Consider the following 18,226-nt stretch of genomic DNA (forward strand, 5'->3'; position numbering starts at 1 on the left):
TACCACGGGAGGGGTACCTTATCTCCATACTTTTTAACAATGACATTTATTTAAATGATTTTTAAAGAAAAAATATATTTTTCATTTTCAAACATATTAATTAATAATAGCATTTTGAATATTTAAATGAAAACTATGAAGAAATATTATTCTACTTTAGGAAAACATCATAAACAACTTTTTTCTTACCCCTCCCAAGTAAGAAATTATTTGTAAGCCTAGTAGTTTCCAGGCCTTCACGTCAATCCAAAACTACCAAACAAAGATGGCGGACGACAGAGAAGTTCAAGAACAACTGACTAAACTTCGCCTTAAAGTCTTAAAAGAGGTAGTAAAACCAAATAGATATATATTTTTAGCTCAATGAATACTTATTTATTTTGTCTTTTTTTAAATTAGAAAATAGCAGCTGAAAAGCAGAGAGGTCCTGCGAGCTTCAAAGGCTCTCTTTTTCCAGGCAAGTGTGAGGTCTTTGAGTTTGTTGACAAATTATTTTTGTTTTCTTGGCGAGCTTTTTTGTTCTCATTCCTCGTTTGTTTAAAAAAATTAATATTCTGTTTACAGCAGCGTCGACTGACCCTCATATTATGCTACAAACAGAGATTCTAAGGAGTGAACAACTTCTTCAGAATGTAAAGGTACAATGATTGCTAAGCTCGAGTTAATGATTACATAATTACAAAGTTATAATGGAAAGAAAATTTAGAAAGATATTGCCCATTCCGAAGTTGAGTAAAAGACTGGGTTCAGATAGTTTTACAGTGCATTTTTAAATCTATCCCACATTGCACTATTGCACTGCAATGCCAATTCCATCCAAGTTTTTCCTCAATCTCAGAACTGCTAAAGGTACATGTAGCAAGTGGTATCTGTTATCTGGGAGGAGGAGGTGTAGCATCAATGAGTTGCACTTTGTCTTAAAGTGGGTATAATGAGAACGTAGTAGAAGGAACATGATTAGCTAAATAGTGCAAAACCTTTTGTGAAATTCTAAAATGAAATGTCCCCATTATCATGAACTTGAGGCTGACAATCGATGGACTTACATCAGTAGTGGATATATTGAAGCACCTAACCTTTTCCCTGGTTCCAGGACTGGATCAAGGTTTGAGATCAATATGGGACTCTACTGTTAGTAGCACTATTTACTGGATTGCCTGTGGCAGCTTAGTCGTAAAATGCCTTTGGTTGTTTTTTTTTTTTTTTTGTAGTCTCCTCGTGAAATGTGCATTCTTGCACAAGAGTACACATATATGGATTTGAATGACATGTTCATAGATAAATGGCTTATAGATTGGCTTAGCAGCTGAGGATGTAATTCCGGTCTTTAGAAGTAACATAATCGAGCAGTAAAAGAAGACTTTCTAGGATTGTAATTCAGATATTTATTAGTATTAGTACAGCTACCCAGTAGGCAATATTCTGGCTTCAATCGCGTGGGTTAGTAGAGCCTAAAGGAAAATAATCTTGAAGGCATATACATAAATATATTGTTAAATACAGCTTCACAGGACTTCAACCAGTGCTGCAATCCAAAATATTTTTAAAAAATTGCATTTATTTTTTTTCAAAATTTCGAAATAGAATCACTAGCTATTTATAATAGAATTAAAATAATAGGATAAAAGCTGCAAATTCGACGTAAAAAAACGTTTACGTTCCGCATGATCCAGCCAACCGAAGTCCAGTCCATTACATCTATGTACGGTTCCTGATTTTCCAAAATTAAAAAACACTCCAAGTTCGGGCATTTAAAGGGGCACTTGGATGAAAACAAAAGAAAATTGGAAATGACTTTAAACTTGTTTAAACTTATCTATATGACCCAGATAGAAGCCAAGCAACATGTTTCCTTCACAGTCAAAAGTGGCAGGGAAAATTTATTAATTTTATTCAGCATCTAAATTGTGAGTAAATGATGCCATTTACTCAACCCACAGGTAGCCCAAGCTTGGTTTCTGTGGTGTGCTGTTACAAGGAAATGTATGGAGATTCATCAAAAATTTCAATAAAATCATTGAAACAGGAAATAAAGCCTCGAAATTTTACCCGATCATTGAGAAATAGCACTTCTTTTTTTTTTTCTTTCTTTCTTTTTCTTACTGGTGGGGGAAAAAATCTTAAAATGGGCTAAATTCAAAAAATAACCACGCAGAGCGAAAGAAGTGCTATTTCTCAATGATCGGGTAAAATTTCGAGGCTTTATTTCACGTTTCAATGATTTTATTGAAATTTTTGATGAATCTCCATACATTTCCTTATAACAGGACACCACAGAAACCAAGCTTTCGCTTCCAACCCAAAATATCTCAACAGCAAGTGGCTCCCAGGCTAAAATTTCACTAATCTGATTTTTATAATTATAATTGAGTCATTATATCCTCAAATACTTCAATTATTCGGACTTTCAAAAATTGGGGCGTTTTCATCCAAGTGCCCCTTTAAAAGAGGAAAACAATTTTTAGAAGTTGAGCATGTTTATACTATACATTAAGATTATCCATGGCATTTCAAAAGGTTAAAATTCAACACTTTTTTGCAATTTAAGATTCAGTCACTGACTGAGGCCCAGTCACTTGCAATCCATTTCAGTCACATCCAATTCATTCCAGTCACATCCAGATAACATCCAATTTATCTCAATAGCATCTTAATTGAGGAAAACTAGTCGTAAAAATCTGTTATGATCCTCAGAGTCACCTATAGACACATGATGTATAAAGTCCTTTGAAAAACATTTGCTGCTGACAACTTCACAGGACTTCAACCAGTTCCACACGATCCAAAGCATAAAATTTTTTTGCATTTATTTTAGCAAAATTTCGGAATAGAATCAATAGTTATTTATAATAAAATAAAAATCATAGAATAAAAATTGCCAATTCGGCGTAAAAAAAACGTGTTCGTTCTATGCGATTCAGCCAACTGAAGTCCAGTCCATTCCATCTATGTACGGTTCCGGATTTTCCAAAATTAAGAAACACTCAAAATTCGGGCAATAAAAGAAGAAAACAAGTCTTAGAAGTTGGGCATGTTTATACTATACATCAAGATTATCCATTGCCTTTCAAAAGGTGACAATTCAAAACGTTTAACTGGGTTGCTATGGTCTCTTGTAATGTGCGAAATGTGCATTCTTTGCACAGGAGTACCCAATTGGATTTTAATGACGTGTTTGTAGATTCTGAGCTCAAATATTTGCCCACATTTTTCACTCCCGTACGAATTATTTGCGATTGTTATTCGTACGGGAGTCGGTTCAGCGAATATTTACCAACATTTTTCACTCCCGTACGAATTATTCGCAATTGTTATATATTTTCACTATGAGAATTCGCTAGGCACGAAGGGAATAAGATATGTGACTATGATCATTCATCGCTGCGGGGAGGGGGGAAGGGGGGGGGGGGGGGGGGGAGTTTTTCCCCTTATTTCTCGTTTCCCGCAAACGTGCTAAAATGTGCAAGTCCAGAGAGAACGGAAACGTTTATATAAGAAGCAGGGTGAGAAAATGCATGCCACGAGAACCCAAGACTCATGCAAATAAGCGTCGATGTGAAAAATCTCATTTTTTGGGCTTTTCGTGCTTAAATTCCATAGTGAGAATAGTATTAGATAACCTCATCGAGGCGGCTTAGCAGGGGGAAGTGGGAGGGGACCCCAACCATGACAACACACGCGATCGCCGAATTTTGCCGAATAATAACGAGTATTTCGAGCGACCGCACTCGCCGCTGATCTTTGACCAAATAATTAACGAGTATTTCGAGCGACCGCACACGCCGCTGAATTTTTCCAAATACCTAACTAACATTTTGAGCGACCTCACACGCTGCTGAACTTGGCCAAATAAATAACGAGTATTCTGAGCGACCGCACACGCCGCTGAATTTTGCCAGATACCTAACTAGCATTTTGAGCAACTTCACGTCTTTTAGCCTTTGCGAAATAATTAACGAGTGCTTTGAGCGACATAATACATCGCTAAACTTTACCAGACACCTAACTAGTATTTTGGGCGACCAACTTCACACGTGGCTGAACTTTGCCAAATCAATGACCAACGTTTAAGCTTCTACTCACGGTTGTGAATAATGGCAAAAGCAACAACATTTAAAACGAAACCGTGAGCGACTATAACCAATAAAGTAAAAATACCATAGCTGCACGTTGAAGAAGCAACATAGACGAAAAGTATTATACCTACTACTTCGGCGTGACCACCAAAAGCGTCCTGAACGGCCTGTTGCGGAGGAACGGGATTCTGTGCTTCTTGGTTATGTCCAATTTGTAGTAGTTGATTCTATGGTTGCGGTTTTGGCTGAGGTTGTTGACTCAGAGGCGGCGGGTCGGCCTGAAGAACAGCTTGTATGGTAGCCTGAACTAGCTGAGCTGGTACTTGGGACATAGTTTTCTTCTTTCTCTGTACCTTTCATTAATGCGTCTTAGCTCCCACGGCCCAGCGACGAATGATGTGAAGAATTAAGAAATTTTTTCTTTACTTCTCGTAGAACGCAAACGAGCTTAAATGTGCGAGTCCAGAGAGAACGGGAACGTATATAGGTTGCTATCAATAGACGTCACTTCCGGTAATAGCTCTTTTTTGATGGCTTGTAGAATCCTGGAGGTTGTTTTGATCTCGTGTTTTCTGGTTTGATGTCGTGGAAATAGTCAAATACAATAGTTTTAGGACTTATTTTGATATGTTTTGACTTAGCATCCACTAGTTGCCCCCCAGTCAACCGCTTGTTTGCCAGTCAACTGCAAAAAGTCACGTGATTGATAGTAAGCAATGTAAGAAGCAGGGTGAGACAATGCATGCCACGAGAACCCGAGACTCATGCAAATAAGCGTTGATGTGAAAAATCTCGTTTTTTGGGTTTTTCTTGCTCGAATTCCATACATATAGTGAGAATAGTTATTTGTTATTCGTACGGGAGTCGGTTCAGCGTATATTTACCAACATTTTTCACTCCCGTACGAATTATTCGCGATTGTTATTCGTACGGAAGTCGGTTCAGCAAATATTTACCAAATGTTTTCACTCCCGTACGAATTATTCGCAATTGTTATTCGTACAGGAATCGTTTCCGTCCACAATATGCCGGATAAATTTGAATCCGAATTTTTATTTATTCGGTTAGGCCTACCGTCCACACTAGTCCGGGCGAATCCGGAACAATTCTTCACCGAAAACGAATTTTTTCGAATACAGTCTACAGAGTGGAATAATTTGCCAGCCAACCGAAGTCCAGTCCATTCCATCTATGTACGGTTCCGGATTTTCCATAATTAAAAAAACACTCAAAATTCGGGCATTTAAAAGAGGAAAACAAGTTTTAGAAGTTGAGCATGTTTATGCTATACATCAAGATTATCCATGGCCTTTCAAAAGGTGAAAATTCAAACCTTTTTTTGCGATTTAAGATTCAGTCACTGACTGAAGCCCAGTCACTTGCAATCCATTTCAGTCACAACCTATCCATTCCAGTCACATCCAAATAACATCCAATTTATCTCAATAGCATCTTAATGGGAGGAAAATTAGTCGTAAAAATCTGTTACGATCCTCAGAGTCACCTATAGACACATGATGTATAAAGTCCTTTGAATCATTTAAAAAAAAAAACATAATAAAAAACAATTTTTGCATTTACTTTTGCTAAATTTCGGAATAGAATCACTAGTTATTTTCTAATTTAAAAAATCATAAAAGCTGCAAATTAGGCGTAAAAAACGTTCACATTCCGTACGATCCAGCCAACTGAAGTCCACTCCATTCCATCTATGTACGGTTCCTGATTTTCCAAAATTAAAAAACACTCAAAATTCGGGCATTTAAAAGAGGAAAACAAGTTTTAGAAATTGAGCATGTTTATGCTATACATCAAGATTATCCATGGCCTTTCAAAAGGTGGTAATTCAAAACTGGTTTAACTGGGTTGCCTGCGGCAGCCCGGTAGTAAAATGAGTTGGTTTTTTATTTTTACTGGGTTGCCTGTGACAGCCCAGTCATGAAATATACCTTTGTTTTTTTTTTTTTGATTTTTTTGGTGTTGACATCAACAGCAATAATTTGTCACTGAAATCCTTGCTTTGATACACAAGATGTATATGTACTATTAGTTTGTGCTTTTGGTGGTTTCTTGCACACACTGAAGTTGTTTTCTGTCACTATTTGAAATGGAAGCTGTTGACTCAATAACTACATCATTTACAATTCCTGCATTAGTAGGTCTTAAGTCTTGGGTTTCCTCTGGGGGCAAGATGCCTGTATTCTGGAATTAGATAGTCTGAAAAAATGAGTAATTTGAACTCTTTGAATCTTAGGAAGAAAGGCTTTTTCATCAAAGTAGAACAAAAAAATATATGAACACAGAAGACAGGACAGGTTCAAGTATGAACAGCAATAAAAATGACTTGAATGCAGGTAAAGGTTGATTGCTTAATTTAGCAACCCTCCCTCCCCCACTAATCTATGCATTCGTGAACATTTAATTGATGTCAAAGAAAAAAATGGCTTCTTCTTCTTCACGTTTCCTTTCTTCTTGTCTCTTACTGCATTTTGTATTACCAAACAGAGCATGGAAAAAAGCTTTTTTTCATTTAATCAAAACTTCAAAACGCTGGTTCTATGTGGATACTTTCAAAACTCACCTCACTTATTATTATCTGAAAGAAATGGTATCAATGATGTTAGCACAAAGTGTCCAGTTACAGAAAATGATGATGAACCAGATGACCTCAAATCCTCCGTTTAGAAGCACTGAATCCATGAAAACTGAACCAAGGTAATACTTACAAGACTTCATGTATTTAATACAAGAAGATTGTTGGGCTGTTGGACAGGAAAAGGAAAACAGAGGGGTGGGAAATGGAAATTGGAGGAATGAAAATTAATAAATATTTGAATTCTAAGAGACTTACCATGTCATTGACCCACCAAACTCACCCCAAATTTTTCTTGTAAAAAGAATTTCTCAAAGTGCTTTTACACAGTAAGTTATTTTTTCTGCATCAAACTGAGTAATGGAGCCTATATTTAATTAACTATATTGATGCCTTCATGTACTTATCAAATGGCTCCATGTATTTACAGGTTTGCGTTGCAGTTAAAAATGTAGGTACACTTTTCTAATAAAAAATATATTTCTCTTTTAGACAACGCCAAGTTGAAATTGAACCAGTGGGTTACAGGGAAATGGATCCCTTTACTGAGCTCCCACAGACCAAATTAACCCAAAAAGGTATACTGTACCCATCACATTTTTCTTGGGAATAATGTTACATCATAGATACCATGTTGGTTGATAGAAACAAAGCAATCCTCATTAGGGGCTGTTCAACAGTCATGATAGCAATCAAGTTTTCTCATGTTTCCTGTAATAGCAAAATGCCATCATCATCTTTGGTTGTTGATGGTGAGATGTTGGTAAATTGGATTGATGATAGTCTGTTGGCAAAAAACAACTTTTGACAATAAATATAGTTATTATTATGAAATCATATCTTATCCTAAACTAGTCCCTAAGCTATATTTCAAGAAAGCTAACGCGAAATAATGTTATATCATAAATGGACAAATGTATGGACAATATAAACCTATTGAATATGTGTGACAATCTAACTTGCCAAATCTTTTCTAATTTTTATTTATCAATTAGTTAAACCCATACTGAAGGAAAGAAAGAGATCTCCACCTCCCCAACCAATTCCAAAGGTAAGCACTTAACACTTTACATCCCACTGAAATTAAATTAAATGTCTTGTTAAATCCTGCTTGTCTATCAAAAACAGATGCGTGCATCATCGTCAAGGATTGTAGCCATGCCAGTGCGTTCAACAGAACTATTAAGAGAGCCAAAGCCAAGACCAAAGACTTCATCATTTGCCATCACTGGATTTCTTGACGAGCCTTCATCCCATGACCCAGTCAATGATGACTATCCATTCCCAGGTACGAAGAAAATCAGGAAACTACGACATATATTTTATGCAGCCTGGTTTTGTGTTATGTTATTATCATTGTTAAAGAAAGTTGTCAAAAGACGATATGAGAATGTTCAAAAACTTGATGATTACATTCAGTCTGGGATCTTTGAACTACATGAAAAGTTTTACCTGAATCAAGAAAGTTCGATCTGGATGGCTCTGAATGATATAATAAAGGATGGGTACTTTGATGTGCATGTCAAATCACCTGGGATATTCCAAAAACTCTCTCAAGAGCAGCAAGCAGCTCTAACAGAGTTGTCGACAATAGTAGAGACTGTGATCTATACTATAACCCAAATAAGACCCATGTCAGGTCTATTGAGTCCATCACGAGAAGGAGTTCTGTGGTATGTGTTACAGACTGGGGTTCATTTACCAGCTTCATATTTATGGCAAGTTGAAAAGGTATATGATTACCATATCATTAAATCTTTGTACCTATTTTAAAAAAACGTTGTGTATTTAGGGCATGCAGTTCAATCTGATCTTTTGGCCTTTGGATAAATCATAAAGGAGGCAGGGGTGGGGTGGAGAGAACATTAACCCAATTTTATTGCAGTTTTTGATATTCTGCGACCTCGGTAGTTACAAGCTGCATGCTGAAATTTGTTTTTTTGCTGCCGTCAATCAAAAATAATCAGTCGGTACCTTTTATATTCTTGACTTGCGGCAGTGAAAACCCCATTTCACAGCTAGCCATTGAAATGTGGAGTTTGCAGAATATCGAAAACTGCAGTAAGAGGAGGTGAAACATAATCATTCAACTTTACATTGTTATTTGTACATTGTATTCTCACTGACTGTGTGATGGCATGATGTGTTCATACAGTCAATTCAAAAAATTTTGTCGTCAAGCAACTCTAGCCTACGCGACTGGACCGAAAAGAACTCTGGGTAGTAATTATTGAAGCCGAGTTGACTGCATAATTTTATCTGACTAGTTATGCCTGGTTTACAGCACGAACGTTCGTAGGCGAGCGGGAAGTGTTAAAGGAGACGTTTTTTAAATGCCTTCATATATTCTAAATTGTGAACTGAATCATAAGTACTTTGTTTTTGTTTCCTTAAACCCGAAGACATGCATTCGATGGATTGTTTCTCGCCATTATTATCTTATTACTAGCGGGAACAATTTATTCAGAACGAATATTTAAACCGCTTCAGTGATTTTTACCCATATTTCTTTCGGTCCAGTCGCGTAGGCTTGAGCCGGTCGACTACAACGTTTTTTGAATTGACTGTATGTCAAAACCCACAAATAACCCATGCTTACCATAGAATCTGCAGTAGCTCAGTGTTTAGAGCTTCTGAATAATCCAGAGGGTCACACAGGGTTTGATTCTCATTTGAGACTCAAAATTTTTTCTGAGTTTTATATGTTTATTTCATTATTTCATTAAATAACATTGTTTACATTTTAAAGTTGTTATCAATAGTACATATATTCCTACGATTTGCTGTCGGGACAAAGTAGATTTTCTTGAATGTCACTCAAAGTGTATCCATAACATTCCATAGATGCTTGTCCTTAAAAACTTTGTGTTTCCCAACAATAGTTGTTTTTTTCCTCAGGACAAAATTCAATTTTCTGAAAATGGTGCAATAGAATATCTAGACAAACAGACTAGTATTATGCTTGTTCTTGGATTGTTCATATCAAGAGGACTAGTATCATCCAAACTGTTAAAGCCAGTAGAGTCAGGCTTATCACCTGAGAAACCAAGCAACATAGCACAAAGCAATCTTAAGGTGAACATGCATGCATCATTGAATGAAAACGTTCATGACCTTAGTATTTATTCAGTCAGTCAACATTCAGTCAATGTTTCCTTCCTTCCTTCCTTCCTTCCTTCCTTCCTTCCTTCCATCCTTCCTTCCTTCCTTCCTTCCATCCTTCCTTCCTTCCTTCCTTCCTTCCTTCCTTCCTTCCTTCCATCCTTCCTTCCTTCCATCCTTCCTTCCTTCCTTCCATCCTTCCATCCTTCCATCCTTCCTTCCTTCCTTCCTTCCTTCCTTCATTCATTCAAACAACCAGTTTTAGAAGTGAGAAAATAACAAGACAGTGTGTTGTCTAACAGGTGCTTGGATCAGTTCTGATGAAGATAGTCAGAGAAGTATCTGTATCACCAAAGACAAAGGCAATGGTAAGTTGGTAAAATACAATTTACATGTGGCCTGTCATTAGCAAAAATTTATGAAGTCATCATTAGGTAACATAATATTTACTTCATTAAGCAAAGCGGCACTCTTCAATTTTTTTTAGGCTGTCAATTGTGGCCCTTTTTTAGGGGTGTGCTCTTTAAAAACCATAACTTTTGTAAATGATAACAAGCAAATGTTAACAAATAAACAATGTGGGGCCTATTCAAGGGTGGTGCTCTTTATATTTTGGCTGTCATATATGGCACTCAAACTGAGATGGCATTTAATCAAGAGCAGCACTCAATCCTATAAATGTGATATTAATATTTATTAATAAAAGCATCAATCAGGGGAAGACTTTTTTACAACAGGTGTTCCATTACAGCAGATTTGTGATGCCCTGTTTTTAATCTTTAGGCCCTTGCTTCAGAGATAAGTTCTCAATTATACAGTGATGACCAGATGAAGTATATCTATAAGAGACTTGATGGAACTATAATATGGAGTAAGGTAGGATACATGTAGCTTTCTCACAACTTTAAGATGTCTGTTATTTTCTTAAAAATCAAAAATCTAAAATCTGAGTGAAGAACACGCTGCAAATCAGAATACATTCACAGCCAAACGACCGTCCTTTTTTTTTTCACGAGGGTAGCACTTAATAGCCAGTGGCTAACAAACCTGTGGCCCTCATTCCGTGATTGAATTGGAATTTTAGGAATTGATTTTTGCGGAGGGAGGAAAACCAGAGAACCTGGAAAACCCTCGAAGCACAGGAGAGAACCAACAAACAACTCTACTCATATACAACACTGAGCCCGGAAAGACTCGAACTCAGGTTGCATTGATGAGAGGCAAGTGCTCACACAGCACTTGCATCAATTCAATTTAGTCTCAGATTACCCATTTTTAGCTCTTGGACCCCTCAACATTTCTTGAAATAGGTGTATACAAGCACTACATATCCTTGCTATCATTAAAAAAAACTCATATGCTATTTTACACACAACACACTATACACTGTAACAAACTAGAGTGAAGTCACTAACCTGTGCCTAAACCCCTAATACACTTTAGTAGCCCCCTAATTCCATTGTTTTCTTTTGTTTCTATCTGACTATTACACGTTGACTAGAATTTTATATTTCATGGGTTAAATGCCTTCGCTCTAATAAAAGATAATAAGATGGTAAAAGGTTGGTAACATAAATTATTTATAATATTTGTTTGTTTTCATATTTTGTTCCTCAGGCAAACTTGAATAAATTTGCAAGTGGGTTTGTCAATATGGTAAATAAAAGTTGAAAAAACAAACTATAGATCATAAAGCAAACATTTTATATTAATAGCATTTTATATGTTATAGCAATAATATTAAAGCTATGCACTACTGATATTAAAGCTATGCACTACTGATATTAAAATATAATATTTATCGAGTATTAATTTAATTTTTCATTATTTTTTTATTTCTTTTGTGACATGTGGTAAATAGTGTTTATTACAAAAACTATTGCTGATAGATTTTTAATTTAATTCACAATTTAAAGTGCTAAATTGTATTTGCTCACAAGCAAAGACTACAAGAAGTCACGTACAGGTATTGGTGTTGTGCACCAACCATTAATGTTAAAGAACGTAGTTAGTAAAAGATAAATGTATGTTACCATCTGTGCCCTATTATGAAAATGTTCAATAATGACCATTATAGTCGTTTGCAACTAAGCGTGAACACCAGATACTAAAACATGTTCTAACTGGCGGCCGAAACATTGAAGTTAGTTAACAGGAACGTTGAGGTTTGGAGCCAAAGTGCCAGCCTGATGGCAACGTTTGTTCAAATACAATGAATACATGTGCATGTTGATCTGTTGGTGTTGGTCATGGATTCCTTCGAAAGAGTAGACATAAGTGAGTTTCTAAAAGAGATCGATCCTGATCTCCTTCAGTATTCTTCACATTTTCGAAAAAAAGGCTTTACTTCAAATGAAAGCATGAAGTACTGGAGAGAAAAAGATTTTGATTCTTTCGAGATTGAAGTACCTGAAGGAATTTGCACGCCCAACCATCCAAAGAATCATTACAAAGCATACACGTTCCGGTTGACTAACTTCAACGTTTCGGCTGGCAGCTAGAACATGTTTTAGTGTCTGGTGTTCACGCTTAGTTGCAAACGACTGTATTTAAAAAAGAAGGGAAAGAAAAAGAGAGAAAACCAAGATGAAAAACTAGCAATAAAAAAACAATTTTTCTAAATATTAGTTTAGATCATCCTCTGTAAGCTCTTGGTGTGACGATTAATGAGTCTGCATCTGAAAGATAGAGGTTAAAGCCATAAGAACCTTATATAGCAGACAGAGCAACAGGGGTGGATCTAGGGCAGGGGGTTCATCCCAACCAATAAAAACTATAAATCTTAATGTCATTGAACCCCCATTTCCTAGAAGTTCCCAGGAAGCCCTATGAAGATATTCCTTCATAGGAAGTCCTATAATTCCCTAGGAAATCCTAAATCATTTCTCAAAGGGACGAGTATGCCAAATAACAGTTTTTTTTGGGGGGGTTCAGTTCACCAGTTCAAGCCACCTAGTGAAAATCCTGCATCTGCCCATGGAGCAATCATTTCTATGTTTTTTCTTTCAATAACTTACAGTTTTCCTTAATGAGATTTGGGAATATTAGTCCTACAAATGAGTATGGCGTTTTAGTCTTTTTCTGTCCATTTGCTTGCTTTGATTTTTCATCTTTATGCTTATGATTTGGATCCTCAAAACTCCTACAAAATGTACCAAACAATCAGTTAATTATTAATGGCAACGAAAACAATGGTACTTTCTAAGGACAACTTCGACTATATAAAGGCTAGATTCCTCTATTCATAGTTCTACATGTAAGCTACCAATGGTACTTTGAGATCTTAGCCTAAACTAAATCACATGTACCTACCATCCTAAATGACTGCCACATTGTGGACAAACTGCAACCCTCCAGGCAAACTCTGGAAACCAGGAATGCTCTAAAAATGCCTAGTATAAGTCAAAAAGAGGAAAGACTATTAGCATTTGGTAAAATAATGATAACCTATTGAAATCCTCATTTGATCATACTGACTTTGTTCTCATGATTTGTAAAATATTTATGACAAAGAGTGACAAGAAAAACACTCTTAGGCACCTCAGTTATTATTTGAACAAATTAAGATAAAGAGAAAAATCTTTAATAAAAACTGCCCTTGTTAGCCTTCCCCCCCTACCCCAAGACACACACCCAATGGTATACATGTGTCATTCTATAGTTTCAAGCCAAGTGATAGTCTTACATTTCCTAGTGGTTGGATGGATGCTTTCTTGGTTGTTATCAATTCAAAATGGTGACCTGCAAATTATTATGACAAAATTAACAACTAGTACTTTATTAAAAAAGATGATTTGACAACCCCTGGGAAACTTTAAATTTCCTTTGAGCAATTTTCTCTGCAACTTGTTTCACAACAGCATTGCGACACAAGTTTACGCAGGGTTTATGCAGTGCAACGGAGTCACAATCTTTGTCAAAAGTAGAAACAAATTCTACTTTTCGCAACAATTGCTGCCACTTGTCCCGCACCATATTTTCCAAATTGCACTGTAGGTTACACGCTACAATGCTCCATCTAACTGTTGCAATGCTGTTGTGAGACAAGTTGAAGAGAAAATTGCTCTGTGTAATATTGCACTTTACAAATGATATGAATCATTGGATTACACAATCTTGAACTGGGTGTTGGAAAAATAAAAAATAAAATGGTCAATGCTTTTCTGCCACTTCAAAGGATCATCTACAGAATGGGAATGTAATCATTTAGCGCAAGCAATTTCAAAAAAGAAAAATTTGGATAATAATTATCTCTGAATGTGACTATTACCATTTGGGTTTTTAAACATTTGTATAAGGCATTGTCTATTGCCAATTATAGTGTCATTTCTCTGAGCCAGGGCAAGTTTACTTCCAATGTTATATAAGTGTTCACTTGATGTTACTTCATGGCCACATTGTCTGCACAATAGAGTATCTGCAAGAAAATGAATTTCATAATTCTAAAGCTGTTGTTTCTTACTGTTTCTCCTTCTATACCTCCTTTCAAGTGACTTTCATTATCATCATCTTCATCATCATCTTCATCATTATAATCTTCATCATCATCAACATTACCATCACCATCATCATCACCACCCATCATCATCATCATCATCATTATTCATGATGTAATATTCACGTGGATCTAACAATCTAACAGTCATGTCTAACAATGTGCAAACTAGAAAGAGTTCTTACTTTGTGTAGAGGACACAGTCTAAGTAATTCTATAACCACGACAAGACTCCAAGTTAACAAACAATACAACGAAGCTAACAAACAATACAATAGGTTTTTATAATATTGCATTACATACACCATTACATACATATTGTGTCACCTATACAAAGATATATCCAAAGAAAAAGTATTAAGACTTCATTTTTCCATCAATTTATCACTGAAAGTCAAATGACAAAAAAATGTAATAAATAATTTAATAAATGTGACCAGTTAAATGGCTCAGGAAAAACTTGCATTTTGGACTTCCTGACTTTATTACACAATGAAAATCCAGTAGATTCCTTAACTCCCACAAAGGAGTTACACATCAGAAAATAAAACCAACTCTACCAGAAATGACAAAATAAAAAGACAGAGTTTCTGTTTGTCTTCAAAATACAATGATCTTTCTTGTGTGTCTGCTCACAATACAATCACGTTATTTTTAAAACTTTGTACTAGCATGCGCTAAACTATAAAATAAGACTGAAAAACGTTGGTTCAAGTTCACTTTGCTACATAAAGATGTTCTTCTATAGCACATTCCCAAAAATTGTATCTTTATTTTATCAATCATCATTTCCACAATACAGTTAGCTGCTTTATATCGAATAAAATCTGGGAAATATAAAAGATCTAGAATTTAAAACATCAAGATAATTTATGTAAGTGAAAAAATGAAAACAATTATAGTCTATATCCCTTCCAGAATGAAAAATTATAATATAAATTCGTATGGATCCTGATAAATTTGATATAAATTATTTGTAATTCAGTTTTCTATAATAATTATATAAAGCTGACTGATTCATAATACTGTTTGAATAAGTTTAAATACATCCAATTTCTTGCTTCGTTAAACCAGTGACGACAGCTAGTAAGAGTAAAATTCCACAGATCATCAGTAGTTTCAATCATTTCTATAGTTGATTAAAATGCATGAAAAATGAAACTTTTTACAAAACTGTAGAAACTCTGGATAGATGAACAATATAAAAGCACACGTACCATTTAAAAAAATAAAAGAATTATTACCAATGAAAAATGAAGTTTATGAGCCCTTATTTTTCATTGTTTGTAATTCAATCTTATTGAAATCAAATATAATTTAAACAAAACTCTTGATGCCACGAAAAACGACTCTTTAAAAATTTCTGACCCATTAGAGACCTGGACTAATGACAGAATGACAGATCAAGCTTGGTACTGAACCATGACGAGACAATTGACATTGAAGCAGAATAATTTGCTTTGGGACTACAGTAGGGGGGTGGGGTGGGGGCTAGCTGCTGAATATTTTGCAATGATAGCAACAGTTATTAATGTACAGTCAAATAACATACATGGTCAAAACAAGTTATATCAGTTTTTCTAAAGTCCTTGTATGTTGATCAAAACTTTTTTTCGCATTGTTTGTTCATATCCACAAAATGGAATTTATTTATACAACACTATTATTTGAGACGATATACTTTGATCCACAGTTTTTACATTTACCCCGGGTCAAAGATGCTATTATATGAATTTCATGAGCTGAAATCAATAATCCTGGATTCCAGGATATCTCATGTCCAAATAATGTTATTGTTAAAAAAAAGAGTAAAGATTTCTTTGGTTAATTTTCAGCCACTTTTGAATTAAATCAAAGATGATAATATTTGAAAATTAAAATAACTTGGTCATTTTAATATGGATGGATTGCAAAAGTCATCTCATTATTCTGTCAGTCATTCTTCTGAGCATTCACTAGCTTTCCCTCATCATGACAATAATGGATCAAGTGGCACCAAAACTAATAATTGAGGAACTACTGTTCCATAGAGTTCACCAACATGGGTGAAATATCATCTAGAACCTTATCTTAAATAATTTACCAAATAGAAAAAAAGTTCATTTGTGCTTTGATGGTTGACTGCACTAAGGAATTGGTGAAGTGTAATAACTCCATAAACAAACCAATCCTAAAGGTGACCTTTATTTGAATTATTTAATGTCTCATATCCATTAGTCAACACTTGGATTTGAGTTACATAAACACTGCCAGTCCACAGGTCTGACAAGAGGGGAAAACACTAAAACGTCCAAGTCTAAGTTTGAAGACCTTCAATTTCCTCTTCAGCCTTGTTATGATATGATTGATGTTTGAGAGCCAAAACTGACAAAATGGTTCTGCTAACTATCCCACTACAAGGAGAAAGTGCTACGGCCAAGAAAGTCAAGGCAAAAAAGGTAAACAACATCTGAAAAAGGCATATTCTCTAAACTTTAACAATTTTAATTCAAGATATTATTATAGGACTTTGATCAATGATGTCGAAAATTAAATGACAATTTTTCAATGAATGTATTAAAAAATATATAGGAATATGAGATTTGACGGTGTATATATATGTTCTGACCTGCTTTGATATTTGACATTAGGGCAAACAAAAACATAAACGAATGACACGCGCTTGTTAAAACAGTTATACCATATCTAATTATTTCGTCTAATTACTAGTATATTTCATAAAATCGGATAGTCCTGAAAAATGATACAAAAACTAAAAAGATGTTCGTTAATATTTTGGAAACATTTTTTCTCAAAAAGATCATTTTACAAGGTATTCATAGGACCGTGTTGTTTCGACTCAATGGGCTGTACTTCAGGCGTTTGAAAACACATGCTTAACAGATAATGACAGAAAATTAGTCATACATTAATCATGATTAAAATTCATTTAAAACATAAAAGAATGATAACAAACTTTACATGCAATAGGACTGTAGACGATCGCGAGATTTTAACGTAAATTCACGTAACTCCAACCAACCTGAAATTATTGGAACATCAACATCAGCAGATCTGATCACCGAAACGAAGAAAATATTCCCTAGAACAGCCCAAAGGGTGCTTAATTCATAAAGATGGCGCATCTTTAGAAAAAAGCGGGATATTTAAAATCCCATTTAGAAAATGATCACGATAGTGTTGTAGATTTCATCCATGCTGCGCATGTGCGAGTTAGTACTGGGACTAAGTACATTTCAACCGGAAGTAAAATTTCATTAAGTGTTATATAAATAAAACAACTTGTCCAAGCTGCATCAGTATTCACCTTACCGGGCACCTTGGAGCTATCCAGGATATCGATGTGATGGAATTATGTACAAGGGTCCAAAGCAAATCAAAAACTTCTTCTGGCTATGGCTATCGATGTAGATATTCACGTTTCCATGGTGAAAGACGTGTCCTTGACTTTCCAAAATCTAAGCCCCACTTGAAACAAGTGAGTTTCTTAATTATTTTATGATCAGTATTCCGTTGAATACTTTCTAGAACAATGGTTTCTTATTTAATTTTATTTAGAAATAAATTCTAAATTTTCTATTCTAAGGTTTTAAATATTTTGACAATGAATCTTTCTTTATTACGAGATAGCGTTAGCTCTTTATACAAATTGGAAGGCGCTATATATTTCTTATTTTAAATTTAGCTACTATGTAGTAAAAAAATCAGAAAATGTCTAGCTAAAATATAATTGAAAATCATGAAAAAATTTATACAAGTATACGAGAATCACTATTTCTAGAATCATTTTATAAAGACATGAAAATGAACAATCAAAATAAACACACGCGTTGAATAATTTATGTCACATGTCTTGATAAATGGTCATCATCTATATATAGTCTCCAAGCTATATGAATTTCATTTGATTTCTCTTAAGTAGGATTATGTGAATCTATGAGGAGCTCGCTTCATAGAACT

The 18,226-nt window shown here is 35.1% G+C and overlaps 2 protein-coding genes across 2 annotated transcripts; one reads left to right on the plus strand and one right to left on the minus strand.

Moving 5' to 3' along the window:
* The first annotated feature begins 264 nt into the window (after positions 1–264).
* Positions 265–12,393, plus strand: LOC116301535 (uncharacterized). Its single transcript, XM_031710610.2, has 12 exons — positions 265–328; positions 400–457; positions 565–638; positions 6,331–6,430; positions 6,680–6,791; positions 7,162–7,247; positions 7,665–7,720; positions 7,798–8,400; positions 9,568–9,744; positions 10,074–10,139; positions 10,555–10,647; positions 11,389–12,393. The coding sequence occupies exons 1-12, from the start codon at positions 266–268 to the stop codon at positions 11,440–11,442; spliced, it is 1,542 nt and encodes a 513-aa protein (XP_031566470.1). The 5' UTR covers position 265; the 3' UTR covers positions 11,443–12,393.
* On the minus strand, positions 12,308–17,479 carry LOC116301536 (uncharacterized). Its single transcript, XM_031710611.2, has 6 exons — positions 17,289–17,479; positions 14,042–14,188; positions 13,457–13,512; positions 13,084–13,163; positions 12,789–12,913; positions 12,308–12,449 (listed from the first exon to the last, which is right to left on the minus strand). The coding sequence occupies exons 1-6, from the start codon at positions 17,389–17,391 to the stop codon at positions 12,406–12,408; spliced, it is 555 nt and encodes a 184-aa protein (XP_031566471.1). The 5' UTR covers positions 17,392–17,479; the 3' UTR covers positions 12,308–12,405.
* Positions 17,480–18,226: the final 747 nt, after the last annotated feature.

This window comes from Actinia tenebrosa, unplaced genomic scaffold, assembly GCF_029948245.1.
Source record: "Actinia tenebrosa isolate PJP-AT-01 unplaced genomic scaffold, QUT_ActTen_1.0 PGA_scaffold0__85_contigs__length_37466705, whole genome shotgun sequence".
Lineage (NCBI taxonomy): Eukaryota > Metazoa > Cnidaria > Anthozoa > Actiniaria > Actiniidae > Actinia > Actinia tenebrosa.

What these genes read in the sequence shown, in the direction of transcription:
- LOC116301535 (XM_031710610.2), top strand. Translation starts at nt 266, where the DNA reads ATGGCGGACGACAGAGAAGTTCAAGAACAACTGACTAAACTTCGCCTT. An exon ending in GCCTTAAAGTCTTAAAAGAG is followed by an intron (nt 329 to 399) that starts GTAGTAAAACCA and finishes TTTTTAAATTAG; the next exon opens with AAAATAGCAGCTGAAAAGCA. An exon ending in TCCATGAAAACTGAACCAAG is followed by an intron (nt 6,792 to 7,161) that starts GTAATACTTACA and finishes TTTCTCTTTTAG; the next exon opens with ACAACGCCAAGTTGAAATTG.
- LOC116301536 (XM_031710611.2), bottom strand. Translation starts at nt 17,391, where the DNA reads ATGCGCCATCTTTATGAATTAAGCACCCTTTGGGCTGTTCTAGGGAAT. An exon ending in TGTGGCAGTCATTTAGGATG is followed by an intron (nt 12,914 to 13,083) that starts GTAGGTACATGT and finishes TACATTTTGTAG; the next exon opens with GAGTTTTGAGGATCCAAATC. An exon ending in AAATCTCATTAAGGAAAACT is followed by an intron (nt 12,450 to 12,788) that starts GTAAGTTATTGA and finishes TCTATCTTTCAG; the next exon opens with ATGCAGACTCATTAATCGTC.